At 53.0% G+C, this 15,189-nt stretch overlaps 1 protein-coding gene across 1 annotated transcript; it reads right to left on the bottom strand.

Annotated features, from left to right (window-relative positions):
- Positions 1-648: 648 nt before the first annotated feature.
- On the bottom strand, positions 649-14,269 carry PVR (PVR cell adhesion molecule). The gene is made up of 8 exons (XM_029235160.1): positions 13,947-14,269; positions 12,025-12,384; positions 9,618-9,923; positions 8,071-8,188; positions 4,745-4,893; positions 3,726-3,851; positions 1,940-1,971; positions 649-1,297 (listed from the first exon to the last, which is right to left on the bottom strand). The coding sequence occupies exons 1-8, from the start codon at positions 14,026-14,028 to the stop codon at positions 1,226-1,228; spliced, it is 1,245 nt and encodes a 414-aa protein (XP_029090993.1). The 5' UTR covers positions 14,029-14,269; the 3' UTR covers positions 649-1,225.
- Positions 14,270-15,189: the final 920 nt, after the last annotated feature.

Here is a 15,189-nt window from a genome sequence, read left to right as displayed (position 1 = left end):
TGGGGTAACATAGAGATGACAAAAATGATCTTTGGTGTTACTGTTGCAAAAAGATTACGACTTATTGAAGGCTCAGATGGTGGTTAGCGTTTTTTAGCCATAAAGCATTTTAAAACTGACGTGTGTACATTGTTTTTAGACATGATGCTATTGCACACTTAAGAGACTACAGTATAGTGTAAACATAGCTTTTTTTTTTTTTTCTGTTTAGCTGTGCCGCATGGCTTGTGGGATCTCAGTTCCCTGACCAGGGATTGAACCCGGGCCATGGCAGTGAAAGCGCTGAATGCTAACCGCTAGACCATCAGGGAATTTCCATCATAACTTTTATATGCACAGGGAAACCAAAAAATCCGCGTGACTTGCTTTATCGCGATAGTGTGGAACTGACCCCGCGATATCTCCGAGGTATGCCTGTATTTTGTAGTTAAAAGAATTGAAAAAAGAGAGAGAGAGAGAGAAGTAAGACATGCTCTCCCCCTGGTGTCTGAGAACCCTGGGGATTCGTGTCCTTGTGGTCCTCTTGATCCAAGGTCTTCCCTCCATGCCTTTGGTTCTGTCTCACATGGTGACGGTCCATGCAAAACTCTGTCCCTCCTCAATTCCCACAAAAGATCCCCTTGCACACAGCCACTTGAGGTGTAATAAATAAACTTTAATGAGGTGTTTGGGGGCTGGGGACGGACAAGGGGTTTATGTGGCAGCAAGGCAACCAGTATCCCTTGTCCCTGACGCTGTGGAGCCCCACTGGCCTTGTCACCCCCTTACCACTCCCATGCTGCTGGGTCGCATCTCTTTCCCGTCCTTCTCTGTTCTGCCTTCTCCCATCTGCCTAGAGAGAAGCCCCAATCCTTCTCACTTTCTCTTGCAGAGTGGCTTATGCCCTGCATTCTGCCTCAAGGTCTCTATCTCCCTAAGGTATTTTCTCCAACAGACAGTTCGAACTCTCTGTCACACTTGCAGTGTAGTAAACCGTAACCGTGTGTAAACAGCTTTCCTGAGTTCTGTGACTCCTTACACTGAGTGACTCAACCTGAGGGTTGGTCTTGAGGACCCCTGAACTGTGTTATGAGGCAGAGGGGACACTCTTGAGGTCTGGCACGGGAAGGGTGGCCGGTCTCTTTGGAGGGAGACGTCATCCATTGAGGTGGGGTGGCTGTCCAGCTGCGAGGCCCACTTCCTCACCAGCTCCAGTGAGGACTCTCTCTGTTCAGTCCCGATGCTGTCACCTCGTGCCCTCTGTCGGTGGATCCTGCGGAGAGCTGGCATTACAGCCAACAGCTGAATAGATGACATTCTGGAAGGGGGAATACACAAACTTTAGCCTCAGGCCCTTCCAAAACAGTGCTTCCTGCTGAAGCCCAGCATGCAGAGAGCTACAGGCCTGCCCCTCTCCCCACCCCTGGAAGCCAGGGCAGCACTTCTCCAGGTGTGGTCATGAGTAGGGAGGGGAGGGACGGGGTGCCTATGAAAATTCAGGTCCCCAGGCGCCAGCACAGACCCACCAGACCACTCTCAGCGGGTGGAGCCCAGGAACCTGCAGTATGTATGTATGTATGTATGTATTTATTCATGCATGCATGCGTGCCAGCCACACCGTGTGGCCTGTGGGATCTTAGTTCCCCGACCAGGGATTGAACCCGGGCCCTCGGCAATGAGAGCGTGGAGTCCTAACCACTGGACCGCCAGGGAGTTCCTGGAACCTGCGTTTCAGCAAACCTTACGGGGGATTCTGCCCAGCAGGAAGGGTTTGGGAACTGATGCTCGAGGCCTTTGAAGAAAAGATCCAGGACCTGACTCCTGAGGCCATGCTGGCTTTTGGTTAGGTGCTGCAGGTGCCCAGAGAGGCCTGGCCCCTCCTTGGGAAAGCCCACAGTGATTAATCTGTGGTTCATGCAGAATTCCCCCATACCCTTCTCAGCTCCATCACCACACCTACCCCATTAGCAGACGAGCTGTGCCGGTTCCAACCTGAGGAGACAGGAGGAGAAGTGGTCAGAAGTGAATGACAATGCTGGAAGGTATGGGAAGAAGGCACGTGTGGGTGACCAGGCCCCCTGAACTCTAAGTCCTGGCTCTGCTACTGATGTGGGGGAATCGCTTCCCCGAATGGTTTCTACGTGTATAAAACACAACTGGGGTATAGGCTTCATCTAGTTATTCATTCAGTTATTAAGTATACATAAATATTTACTGAGCGCAGGCTCTGGAACCAGATGGAAGGGTTCAAATCCCAGCTCTGTCCTTTAGCAGCTGTGTGACCGTGGGTAATTGACTTAACCTCTCTGTGCCTCAGTTTCCTCAACCATCAAACAGGGATTTATTCAGCAAATAGAAAATGTCTACTTTGTGCCAGGTGCATTCTGGATGCCGGGGATATGGATGTGGTGAGCAAAATAGACAAAAATCCCTCTTCTCATGGTGCCTGTGGTAATAACAATAGGCGTATTAGTAATAGTGATAATAATCATAGCTTATATATACACCCAGTGTGTGGCTTACAGGGTGCCAAATGCTGCACTAAGTACTGTACCTATATTATAAGGTACAGTCACTCCCATTTCACAGAGGAGGAAACTGAGTCATAGAGAGTAAGGCATTTGCCCATGGTGACGCAATGAAGCGGTAGAGTGTGGGCTAGATACAGGTAGTCTGGCTCTGGACGTCATGCGTTCAGCAAACACTTACTCAAATGCCTCTTTTGTGCCCGACCCTGTGGTAGGTGGTGCTGAGGACATAGCCATGACCATGACACTTCTAGTTCTGCCCTCCCGGGGCTCCCGGTCCACTGGAGAGACAGACAAGTCCCCACACAGTGATGTCCCTGAGTGGGTAAGGCTGGGGTGGGGGAGCCCAGAGCAGGTGCTTGGCTCATTTCGGGAAAGATCAGGAAGGGCTTCCTGGAGGAGGGGGCCTCCCGCTGGGATGTGAGGAGGCCATTTTGTTTAGTGGTTGAAGGAACAAAGCTTTGTAGCCAACAGAACTGCCTTCTACTCTTGACTTTCCAGCTGTGTGCCAGCTGGCCGGTGACATAACCTCTCTGAGCAAACATTTCCTCATCTGTAAAATGGGCTCATAGAGGGACTCTCTTTGCAGGGTGGTTGTGAGCATTCAAGGGGGTTGTGCGCAGAAAGTGCCTGGCATGGAGAAAGTGCTCAGCAAAATGTAGCTCTTTTGATTACAGAATTAGCTGCAGGGCTTTGCCAGAGGGAGCTGTGGGGATGCTGCTCCAGGCAGCACAACAGGCTTGTAAAGCCATTGAGGTGAGAGAACATCAGATCCTTTTAGAGCTCGGATCGGGGCACCAGTTCCTGCCACCCCCCTCCTTTCCGTGAGAGCAGGGAGGGAGCCAGTCGTGAGCAAGACAGAGGGAAGAAAGCTGGGGTGGGGGTTAAATGTTATTCCACCCTCCATCCATCCGGCAGGAGCTCCTGCGTCACCTGGATTAAAAGCCAAATCCTTACTGTGGCCTTCGAGGACCTACAGGCGCTGCTCCCACTGTGTAAAATGAATCACTGATCCAATGAATCAAACTGCCTGGTCTCAGTGTCCTTGTCTGTCAAATGAGAGAACCTCATGGTATTGGGGTGAGGATTCAGTGAGAGGCTGCCACGTGGAAGGCTTAGTGCAGAGCCTGGCACATAGTAGATGCTCAATTATGTTGGCTGTGGTGATGTTCATTTATGGCAGACAGGCGGGGGATGTTGCAAAAAAAGGGGACTCACGGAAGTTTCTGGATTTCCAGAAATAAATCAGGAGCCCCAGCAGGAGTAGACCAACCAGGGTGATAGTGAAAGTCAGGATAATGATCCCAGAGGATGAGCCCGAATGTGATGGCTCCCTGGGAAGTCCTGCAGGAAGAGAAGGAAGGAGAGATATAAGATGAGAGGCTATGGGCTTTTTACCTGCCCCCAAAATATTACCCTTCGTTTTTTAAGGAAGCTACCACTCTGCTTCCCTCAGTCTATATGGTTTAGGTGGACTTGACCCCACCCTCTGGTTCCTAGGATGGGACTTTGACCTGGGCCTGGCCAATCAGAGCATTCCATTCTCCCTGGCTACTGTGATTGGTTCATGGGGGTGGGGGTGTTCTGTGACTTAAGTTGAGCCAATGAGAGCCAGCCCTGGGATTTTGGCTAGATTATTGAAAGTGGTATATTCTTTCCCTTGGGATTTCTAAACTGGTGGGCTGTGAGCCTATAGCTGCTGAGGACCATCTTACCTTCCTGAGGGGAAAGGCTGCCAGGGAATAAAGCCAGCATAGAGAAAAGCAGAGACAAGAGAGGTCAAGAAAAGTTCCTGGGTTACATAGTTGGAGCACCTGGATCTAACCATACCTGAAGGTGTTTTTCCAATAACGTCCCATTTTTGCTTGGACTATTTTGAGTTGTGCTTCTATCAACTGCAAGTGATAGAGTTCTGTCCAATACACTTGGAAAGGCCTTCCTGAGTCCATTGGGAAAAGGCATCACGCAACTACCCCAGCCTGGGTTTGCAGAGGGGCTGTGTCCAGGTGGCTATACAGTGGTTCCAATGGTACAGATGTTGAGTTAACAGAGAGTAAAGCTGATCCTGTTGAACCTTCTGTGAGGGGGCTTAGGGGAAGGATGGGAGCTAGAGAGCATTCTTGTGGCTGAGGGACTCGTTTAACCAGGGACCACCTCTAAACTCCTCCTTCAGAGGGAATCCTACCGCGATTTCCTCTTTTGATCTTTTTGTTCTCCCCACCCAGGGGGCTTCTTACCTGTGACCAGGACGGTCACTTCTGCCTGGCCAGTCCCTAGGGCGTTGGTGACAAGGCAGATGAAAGTCGTGTTGATGGACTCGTCCACGGTATGGATCAGGAGCTGGGCGCCCTGGGCCACAACAGAGGGTGGCAGGGGTCCCATGGTCCTAGGAGAGACAGATGGGTGAGGAAGTGGCCTCAGTTGGAGGCCTAGAATAACAGGTGATGGGGCACTCGCTGTATGCCGGGAATACAGAAACCCTCACGCCATCTACAGTACAAGTTGAGAGCAAGCCTGGAGTTCCCCCAGCTCTGCCTCTCACACTCCCATCCAGCCAATCGGCAGATCCTGTCTGCCCCACCTTCAGAATCTAGCCTGAGTCTGACGACTCCTCAGGGCCTGAGCAGAGGCCCGAATGAGGTGAGGGTGAGCCGTGTGGGTACCGATGGGAAGAGCATTCCAGGCATAGGGAACAGCATATGTGAAGACCCTGAGGTGAGAGCATAACTGTAGTGTTTGAGGATCTACAAGGAGACCACTGTGGATATAGAGGCGAGAGCAAAGGACCACGGCCACCACCCTGGTCTGTTCCCCCTACTCCTGGGGGAACCTTCTCACTGGGCTCCCTATTTCCACCCCCACTCCCACCCCGCTCTGTCCCCCACTCAGCATCTGAGAGACCTTGTTAGAACTAAGTCAGCTCGGGGACTTCCCTGGTGGCACAGTGGTTAAGAATCTGCCTGCCAGTGCAAGGGACACGGGTTCAAAGAAGCCCGAGCACCGCAACTAAGAGCAGCCCCCGCTCGCCGCAACTAGAGAAAGCCCGCGCGCACCAACGGAGACCCAATGCAGCCAAAAATAAATAAAAAAAATTATATATGTAAAAAAAGAACTAAGTCAGCCCAAGTCCCTCCTCTGTCCAGAGCCCTCCAGTAAAGGAAAATTCTTTAGCACGGGCACAGGTCCCACACAAGCTGGCTCCCTGATGCCACTGACTCCTTTGCTCTCGCCTCTATATACATGGTAGCCTATTTGTTGATCATCGAACACTCCAGTTATGTTCCCACCTCAGGGTCTTCGCATATGCTGTTCCCTATGCCTGGAATGCCCTTCCCATCGGTACCCATACCGCCCACCCTCACCTCCTTCAGGCCTCTGTTGAGACGTCACCTTTGTAATGCCTTCCTTGGCCACGCTCCTCCTCTGCTTTGTCTTTTCCATGGCATTTATCACCACCTGACACACTCTGTTCTTGACAACGTTATCTTGTTTATTTTTTAAAATTAAAAAAATATATTTTATTTTGGCCACGCCCTGAGGCTTGTGGGGTCTTAGTCCCCTGACCAGGGATTGAACCCTGGGCCCCTGCAGTGAAAGCGCAGAATCCAAACCACTAGACCACCAGGGAATTCCCATGTTGTCTTGTTTAATTGTTTCTCTCCCCCATCAGAATGGGAGCTCTGAGAGGGGAGGGAATTTGGTCTATTTTATTTACCAAGGTTTGTGGGTCAACAGCATCTGGCACATAGTAAGCAGTCAAGAAACACTGGTTTAATGGATGGAGGAGACGCAGGCATGGATTTGGGCTGCAGAGCTGGCACGGAAACCCGGCTGTGTGGCTCGTGAGCCTGAATCATGGCGCTTTGGGGCAGGAAGGTTAACGGCCAGCCATCAATACCAATTGAAAACCTTCGACCGGCAGTTCCTCTGGCCAACCGTTGAGACACGACTGTGGCTGCCCACAGAGATGGACAGACGGGGATGCTCACCACCATGGCATTTGCATAGTTGAAAACAGTAGAGCACCTCCGTATCCCCATTTGGGATTGGTTAAATCATTGAAGGGCTCATCTATGATGGAATCTCGGCACCATGAAGAAGGGGGCTGTGGGTATTTTGAAATGCATAAAAGATAAGGACTGTTGGCTAGATGGAGACAGAAATGGACTGATGGGCAGGAATGTGCTAAAGAAGTACATGAAAATATCAGAGGGAGAATCCATGTGGTAGGGGTTTTGAGTGTTCACTGGAAAATTCTTACAACTTTTCTGTATGTGTGAAAATTTTCCTCATAAAGTGTTGGGGGAAAATAGATCTATGTGCCTTGACATGGAGAGGTGTTCGTGAGATGGAGGAAAATTTTTTTTTTTTTTTTTTTTTTTTTTGCGGTACGCGGGCCTCTCACCGTTGTGGCCTCTCGCGTTGCGGAGCACAGGCTCCGGACGCGCAGGCTCAGCGGCCATGGCTCACGGGCCCAGCCGCTCCGCGGTATGTGGGATCTTCGCGGACCGGGGCACGAACCCGTGTCCCCTGCATCGGCAGGTGGACTCTCAACCACTGTGCCACCAGGGAAACCCGAGAAAAAAATTTTAAATTGTACATACAGCACAGTTTTTGTTTAGAAATATTGGAAAAAAAGACGGGAAGGATATATAACAAAGGGTAACAGTGGAGGTGTTCTGGAGGTGACTGGGTACATGACTACAGGTGCTATTTTCTCCTTTTTACTTATAACCATATTGTCTAAAGTTTCTACAATGCTAAGTTATTTTTGAAATAAGAAAAAAAGGCCCAATAAAAATTACATAAAACATGGGACTTCCTTGGTGGTGCATTGGATAAGACTCTGCACTCCCAACGCAGGGGGTTTCGATCCGTGGTTGGGGAACTAGATCCCACATGCCACAACTAAGGAGCCCGCGTGCCGCAACTAAGACCTAGAGCAAGCAAATAAATAAGTTTTAAAAAATTACATAAAACAATTTACCCCTTTGCCTTTATCTTTCCCCACTTGTAACCCCGGCCTCGGTATGAATTTGAGGAGATTTTCTCATTGCTCTGCCCCTCAGTCAAGAGAACGGGGGCGGGACAGTATTTGCTCTGTGAGAGGTGACTGGGCAGGTAACACGTGATGGCTGGGGAGGTGGCACAGCCCAGAGGTTGGGAGTGAGACGCCGATGGGAGGCTCACCTCTGTGCCCCATGGCTGTGTGCCCGGGCAGATGACGGCTGCTCCTGCAGCCGAGCTAATCTTTAATCCGGGCCTGGCCATAGCACAGACTGTGCCTGGAGTGTGGGGATCATGTGGCTTCAAGCTAAGTACAGCAGGCATGCCGTAAAGAGCAGGTGTTTCAGCACACCTGGACTAAAGCACCTCATAAACTCTGCACATGCAAGACAGACATTTTCCTGGGGGCCTCCAGTTAACTGCTTGCTCTCTTTTTACTTTCCTGCCTACACCCTTCCTCCCTCAGACCCAGGAGTCGAGGTCCCCAACCCCCTCATCTCTCAGGACCCAGGTAGCTGGGTTCCCAGCCCCTCCCCCCTCTGACCCAGGAACTCACGTGTTCCAGTTATAACCTGTGGGCTCTGGTTTGCTGCGGACGTCACAGTGCAGGGAGGCCTCACTACGGCCGATGTACCAGTTGCCATCATAGCCGGATATGGAGACCTCGGGGGGGTCTGGGGGAAACAGATACACAGGCTCAGAGACAGAGAGCCTTCAGAGGGGCCTAAAGATAATGGGATTCATGTCACAACAGGAAAAGGGCCTTGGTGGGTTTTGGGGAACAGCTCAAGGTGGAGAGGCCTCCGAGGGGTCTGGGGAGATGGGTTCTACCCCCCGGCTCCGAGAATAGAAGTCTGGGAGTCCTCAACAGGGTGCCAGGAGGTGGGGCACAGAGAGGGCTTCTCAGGACCTGCTTCTCTCTACTGGTTTTCCTGGGTAAAGCCAGATTCTGGTGTGCCTGGGCTGTCCTGTGAGAAGAGGCCTCCTTGGCGCTCATAATACACAGGAGTATATTCAAGGCTCTGATAAGTCCTGCAGGAAAGAATCCTGGATGACCCTGTTTCAGCCTGCTGCTTATCCAACTCAAATGTGATCGACAGGGGAGATTTTCAAAGTCCCCAGAGGGAAGGCCAATGAGACAGGGTGTTTGTGTGTGTGTGAGGTGGGGGGGTGCTGAGGGAATCAGTACAGCACCTACTGGGGAGGGAGTATTCGGTATAGACAGTGATGGGAGGACACAGCCCATAGACGAGCCAGTGTAGACAACAGTGGGCTAGAGAGAAGTATAGACACTGGAGCCAGTGTAGACCTCTCTCCAGGGGATCCATTGTAGACAATGTTGTGGGTCGGTGTGAGAGAGTGCCTGGGAGAACCCGTGTAGAAAATGCAGGGTTTCAGTGCAGCAGTGGTCACGGGCACCTCTCTAGACAACACAGGGAACAGTGCCAACTCCCCACAGCTGGTGGCCTACATGACTGGTGTAGACAGTGAGGGCAGCGCTGTCTGGGGCCCAGAGGAGCCAGTGTAGATGGCTGGTAAGGCAGGGTAGAAACGGACAAGGGAGCCGGTGTAGATGGTGGGGAATTGGTGTAGCAGTGTGCACAGGGTCAGTGTGGACAGTTGCCCAGGGAAGCAGGTGTAGGCACTGTGTGTAGATTGGCCTCAGAGGAGCCCATATGGGGCGTCAGTGTAGGCAGTGGCCAGGGTAGACAATCGGGGAGCAGTGTGGACTGTGGCCTAAGAAGCTGGTATAGGCCGTTCCTGGCAGTCCAGTGGTTAAGACTCTGTGCTTCCACTGTAGGGGGCACGGGTTCAATCCCTGGTTGGGGAACTAAGGTCCCGCATGCCACGTGGTGCAGCCAAAAGAAAAGAAATAAGAAGCTGGTATAGACAATGAAGGACAGTGCCATTTATGGCCCAGGGGAGCCGGTGTAGACGATGTGCGGACGGGGGTAGGCAGTAATCAGGGAAGCCAGTGAGGACGATGGGGGTGATGTTGGAAGTGGCCTGGGTGGGGTGGGGGGTCAGTGTAGACAATGGTGGGGGAGGGTAGAGACAGCCCGGCAGACCCTCCTGTCATTGCTCACACTTGGGTCCACTCACAGGGCACGCTGAGGGTCATGGGCAGTACCACCCGCTCCTCGAAGCTCTCGTGCTCCACTCTGCAAGTGACATTCTTGCCATCCACATGGCTGGAAGGTATTAAGGTTAAGAGACTGATGACGGTGACAGTGCCGGGCAGGGGCCCTGGCACCTGGCTTGTATTGGCCATCTTGTCGAGGGGCGGGGACCAGGAGATGCGGGCGGGTGGGCGACCCCCCGTGGAGATGCAGTGGGCCACGGGCACAGGCTCCAGGCTGAGCTGGCTGCGCGGGATCTCCCGGGTCTCAGCCTTGTTCTGGGGCTGGGCTGGGGGGAAGAAGCAAAAGGGACGGGTCACTCCTCACCTGCAGTCATTCAACAAACATCTCAGCAGCAGAGGAGGGCGGCTCATTGAGGGGACAGGATGCGGCCAGGTTCAAATCCCAGCTCTGCCCCTGAGCAGTAGGGTGGCCTTGGGCAAGTCCATGCCTCAGTTTCCTTGTCTGTCAACTGGGTGTAATGAGAGGATCACCGGTGATAAGAATTTGCAGGTAAAGCTCTTAAAATGGTACTTGGCGTGTAGTAAGTGCTCAATATATGTTATTATTATTGGTAATTGGACACATTGCCTGGCTCTGTGATGGGCAGTGTTGAGGACCCAGCAATGACCGAGACAACCCCACCCCGCCTTCATGGGGTGGACTTTCCAAGGGGAAGACAGACGTCCCGAGGCAGTGAGGACTCAGAGTGGGCAAGGCTGGGATGGGGGAGCCCAGAAGGGGTGCCTGAATCTGGGGGGCGGGGTTACGGAGGGCTTCATGGAGGAGAGGGAGGGATGAGCCGTGCCCTGGAGGTTCAGAGGGAAAGTGACTGGCTCAAGGTTACACGGGTGTCAGCGACAGAGCTGGACCTCCCCACAAGGTCTGTCTGACTCCAAAACTACCTTGACCATTTCTTTTTTTTTTTTTTTTTTTGTGGTACGCGGGCCTCTCAATGCTGTGGCCTCTCCCGTTGCGGAGCACAGGTTCCGGACGCGCAGGCTCAGCGGCCATGGCTTACGGGCCCAGCCGCTCCGCGGCATGTGGGATCTTCGCGGACCGGGGCACGAACCCGTGTCCCTTGTATCGGCAGGCGGACTCTCAACCACTGCGCCACCAGGGAAGTCCCTACCTTGACCATTTCTTAATCATTCTGGTGATTCCAAGACCTGGGGTTTCACTTGGTTCCTTTCGCCTCAGTACCTGTGTTCTTATTACTGAAGATTTCTCTTTGACTCATTGGTTCTGTTTTACCCTCATCCTAAATCATAAGACCTGAAGTCCCAAGTTTTCTGAAATGACGACAGTTGCCTTTGGTTGGGTACTGTGTGCCAGGCACTGTTCCAAGCACTTAATCTTTCCTGAGTCATTCATGCAAGGCCTGGGACAGTTCCTGGCACATAAGCAGAAAAGAAACGTCAGCTCTTATTCATCCTCATAGCGGATCTCCATTTCACAGATGAGGAAACGAGCCACAGAGACTTTGTACTCAGCTGCCAAGAGGAGGGCCTGTCATGTTTTCCCTGGTGCTCATAAAAATGAACACATGGGGGGCTTCCCTGGGCGCAGTGGTTGAGAGTCTGCCTGCCGATGCGGGGAACACGGGTTCGTGACCCGGTTCGGGAGGATCCCACATGCCGCGGAGCGGCTGGGCCCGTGAGCCATGGCCGCTGAGCCTGCACATCTGGAGCCCGTGCTCCACAGCGGGAGAGGCCACAACAGTGAGAGGCCTGCGTACCGCAAAAAAAAAAAAAAAAAAAAAAGAACACATGGTTCCATGACAATGCCAAGGGTGTCCCCCCCGCCCCACTGGGTATGAGAATCCCCTCCTCCCAGTCTGTCTATTTCAACTCTCCGTTCCTCACCAAAGGAAGTAACAATAACTGACCCCCTATCACCAGCTCACAGAGGCCTCTGCTCTAAGCAGTTCACCTGGATAAACTCCCGGGACCCTCAGGACAGCTTTCTGAAGGCACTGTTGTTACTAAGCCTATTTTACAGATGAGAAAAGGAGGTTCCCAAGCGGCATTTCCGCTTTCCAGGGCCCTTCCTGTCCCCACCCCTTTCTCGCACCAGCCACTCCCCCCCTCCCCGCTCCCCAGCACCCCCAGCCCCTCCAGCCCCTCCATCCCCTCCATCCCCTCGGCCCTCAATCTCCAAGATCTTACTTCCCAGCATCTCTAGTACTCTCTTTTGGTCCTCCAGCCCCTCCCCTCTCTAATCTCCCCTTCTGCATCCCCACCCCACCATTGCCCGACCTCCTTCTTTTGTCCCCGCGGAATCTCTGCTTGGGAGGGACTCTCCCTCCCTCCCGGGCCCTTCCCTCTCTTTGCTTACCTCCCTACCCCGCCCCACACCCCTCCCTTTCGGCCCCCCTCCAACCGGCTCACCGAGCACCCGGAGCCAGGTTCGGGCGCTCCTGTCGCCGTTGGGGAACGTGGCGAACTGGCAGGAGTAATTGCCTTCATCTTCGGCGCGCAACCCCCGCACGGCCAGCGATGCGTCTCGCAGCTCCTCGCCTGGCCTGGCGGCCACGAACTCCAACCGGCCGGGCTCCGGGAAGCTGGGGCCCTGGGTGGGGTGGAAGACCGCCACGCTGCGGGAGGCCTCCTTCAGCTTCTGCCGAGTCCAGGTCACCTGCGTCACCGTCACGTTGTGCCCCAGAGGCTGCAGTTTGCACGGCAGCTCTGTGGTGTCGCCCAGGAAGCCGCGCACCTGGGCTGGGGCCAGCACTCCGATTGTCTCGGTCCCTGCGGGGAAACGCGGGGCGAGTCACACCCGGGTGTCCCTGACCTGGATGGGGAGAGGCGCCTGGGAGGTCGCTCACCTGGGCCTTGGAGCCCCTTGGTTGGGAGTGTGTGTGGGGAGGAGGAGGGAGGTGGGGAGGGTCAGTCCGGATCCAGGGATGAGGGTGAGGACGGCTGGACTTGGTCTGCAACCTGGTCGCTCCCGTTCAGTCGGGCTGTTATTACCGTATTTCCTCTATCTCAGCATTATCACTTTTTAAAATTGTGGTCAATATTGTGGTTAAAAAATTAAAATTGCCACTTAAACCATTTTAAAATGTACAGTTCAGTGGCAGGAAGTACATTCACGGTGTTGTGCAACCACCACAAACTTTTTCATCACCCCTGAGTCATCAATTTTAAGATGTCATTTACAGCACGACCCGTCCTCAGTGGTTAGAGAATCCTGGATTTAGAGGTGTGGAAAGGGGAAGAAACTCTAGGTCTTAGAGTACATGAAATAAAGTATTACTGCTATTACTCTGTGCGGACTCAGGTTGGGAAAATGTTTGTAGGGGATCCTAGCACAAGAAGGGAGGTGATCATAGCCCCAGCATTTTGGATCCCCTCAGATCTCTGCTGTGAGGCTTCCGGCAGTTTCCTTAACCTCTCTGATCCTTTTTCCTAGTTTGTAAAATGGGACTAAGAACAGTTAACATTCATGGGTTGCTTACAAAGATCGGGGCTGTTCTGAGCACTTTACACATCTCCCAGCATTTAGGCCTTAAACAGCTCCTTGAGGTAAGCACTACCGTCAGCCCCACTTTAGAGGGAAAGTGAGGCACAGAGTCTTGTGCTCCAGGTCACACAGAGCACAAGTGGCAGAGGTGGATTTGAACCTGGGCCATCTACAATTAAGACCCCTGATCTCTCATCCACCAGGCTCCAGATGAAAATCTTTCTGCCCAGGGCCCCCTGCACACAGTAGGTCCTCAATATGTGTTGGCTTTTATCGATATCAAGAAACACAATGCTGTGTGTCCTTATTAATAATAATAAGGATAAGAACAAGGTGAGAAGGAGTTAAGTGCTTTGACTCTCAGTCCTGCTACTCACTAGCTGTGGCCTCTGTGTTGCTGGTTTCACTCCTCTGAGCCTCAGTCTCCTCATCTGTAAAATGGGGGTGGTTATAGCTTAAGAGGGCGTTGGGAGGACTAAATGAGGAAATTTATGTAAAGGGATTAGATATGCCAAGCACCCTATACAGGGGAATATTATAATTATTGTTATGAGGAAGAGGAGGCTGGGAGGTAGTGGACTGGGGTGCTTGGAGCGTGCTGTGTTGAGGGAGGGCACGGTCTGGACACGAGGGGATTGTGGAGCGGTGAGCATGCTAGTCTGGCTTCGAATGCCAGGTCCACTGTGGCATTGACAATGCCGGCCCGGCGTTTCTCCATCCCTGGGGCGGAGGGGAGCACAAAGCGAAGGGCAGTGCGCTCTGCCTTGGGGAGCCCAGGGGGCCGGGCCCAGGCGGGTGGGGAGGGAGAGGGGGAGCAGGGGCCGCTCGACCGCGTGGGGTCACTCACCGGCTCCCGAGGGCGCCCAGAACAGCCACAGCAGGGACAGCAGCAGCAGCGGCGGCCAAGCTAAGGGAGTGGCTCGGGTCATGCTGGGCGCGCCGCCGCCTCCTCCGCTCGCCCTGCCAGTCGCGCCGCCGCCTCCTCCGCTCGCCCTGCCAGCCGGGCGGCCGCCGCAGGTCCTGGCCAGGAATTCTAGCGTCACTCAGCCGCCGAAGCCTAGGGGAGGGAAGGGGAAGTTCTACCCCTTCCCTCCTCAGACTTGCAGCGGGGAAGAAGTAGAGAAGAAGTAGAACTGGGCTCCCGGGTCCCCGCCCGCTCCCGGGGCTCCCGCCGAGGCTCCGGTACGGCCCCTCCCTCCGCGCCTGCGCTGACACTTGTCACTAGGGCAACATCACTAGGAGGTGGGTTCTGATTCGAGGAAGCTTCGGTATAAGGATCCCCATTTGACAGGCGAGGAAACCGAGGCACGCAGAGAGGTTCAGCGACTTTCTAAAGTTCAAGATTGGCGAGGGACAGAGCAGAGATTCGAGTCTATAATCAGGACAGATCCCGAGTTCCTAAGCTCAAAAGCTTAAATCCCCTGGGTTCATGTTGGGCAAGGTGCTTCTCCTCCTGAGGCCTCAGTTTTCTCATCTGAAAAATGGACAGGATAACAGCACTCACCTCACGGGAGGGTTTGTAAGACTTAAGCAACTGTTTAGCCCAATTCCCGGTATATCGTTTGTACTCAACAAACAGCTATCACAATGACAACAACTGTTGCTTTACAGTTATCATCAAATAATAGTGCTGGTGAGAATGAGGGCTCATTCATTTTTCATTCCATAGATACTTTATTGAACCAGGCAGCATTCCAGGCACAGGGGATGCAACAGAAAATAAAACAGACAAAAATCCCTGCCTTCATGAAGCCCACCTTCTATCAGAGGGAAACAGACCATTAACAGACCGATACACAGACCAGCATCATGTCTAGAGGTGATGATGGTTAGGGAGCAACATATAGAAGAGAGAGAGAGATGAGAGACACCAAGACAGAGACAGAGGAATGAGAGAGGAATGGAGATAAACACACTCAGAGATGGCCACTGGGAGATGGGGAGAGAGAAAGAGAAAAGACACAAAGATAGAGACACAAGACAGTGAGACGGGAGAGAATCGAGAGGCGACAGAGAGACCCAGAGAGCCCTATGCTGATACGGAGCTTGGGAGACTTGCTGGTCCCCAGCCCTGTTCATCCCAGTCATGA

Source organism: Monodon monoceros, unplaced genomic scaffold (assembly GCF_005190385.1).
Source record: "Monodon monoceros isolate NGI ecotype Baffin Bay Population unplaced genomic scaffold, NGI_Narwhal_1 Super_Scaffold_10, whole genome shotgun sequence".
Lineage (NCBI taxonomy): Eukaryota > Metazoa > Chordata > Mammalia > Artiodactyla > Monodontidae > Monodon > Monodon monoceros.
The sequence above is the reverse complement of the archived record's forward strand: the minus strand, read 5'-3'. Positions and strand labels throughout refer to the sequence as shown.

What these genes read in the sequence shown, in the direction of transcription:
- PVR (XM_029235160.1), bottom strand. Translation starts at nt 14,028, where the DNA reads ATGACCCGAGCCACTCCCTTAGCTTGGCCGCCGCTGCTGCTGCTGTCC. An exon ending in AGTGACCGTCCTGGTCACAG is followed by an intron (nt 3,852 to 4,744) that starts GTAAGAAGCCCC and finishes CTCTTCCTGCAG; the next exon opens with GACTTCCCAGGGAGCCATCA. An exon ending in CTGGAAATCCAGAAACTTCC is followed by an intron (nt 1,972 to 3,725) that starts GTGAGTCCCCTT and finishes CTGTCTCCTCAG; the next exon opens with GTTGGAACCGGCACAGCTCG.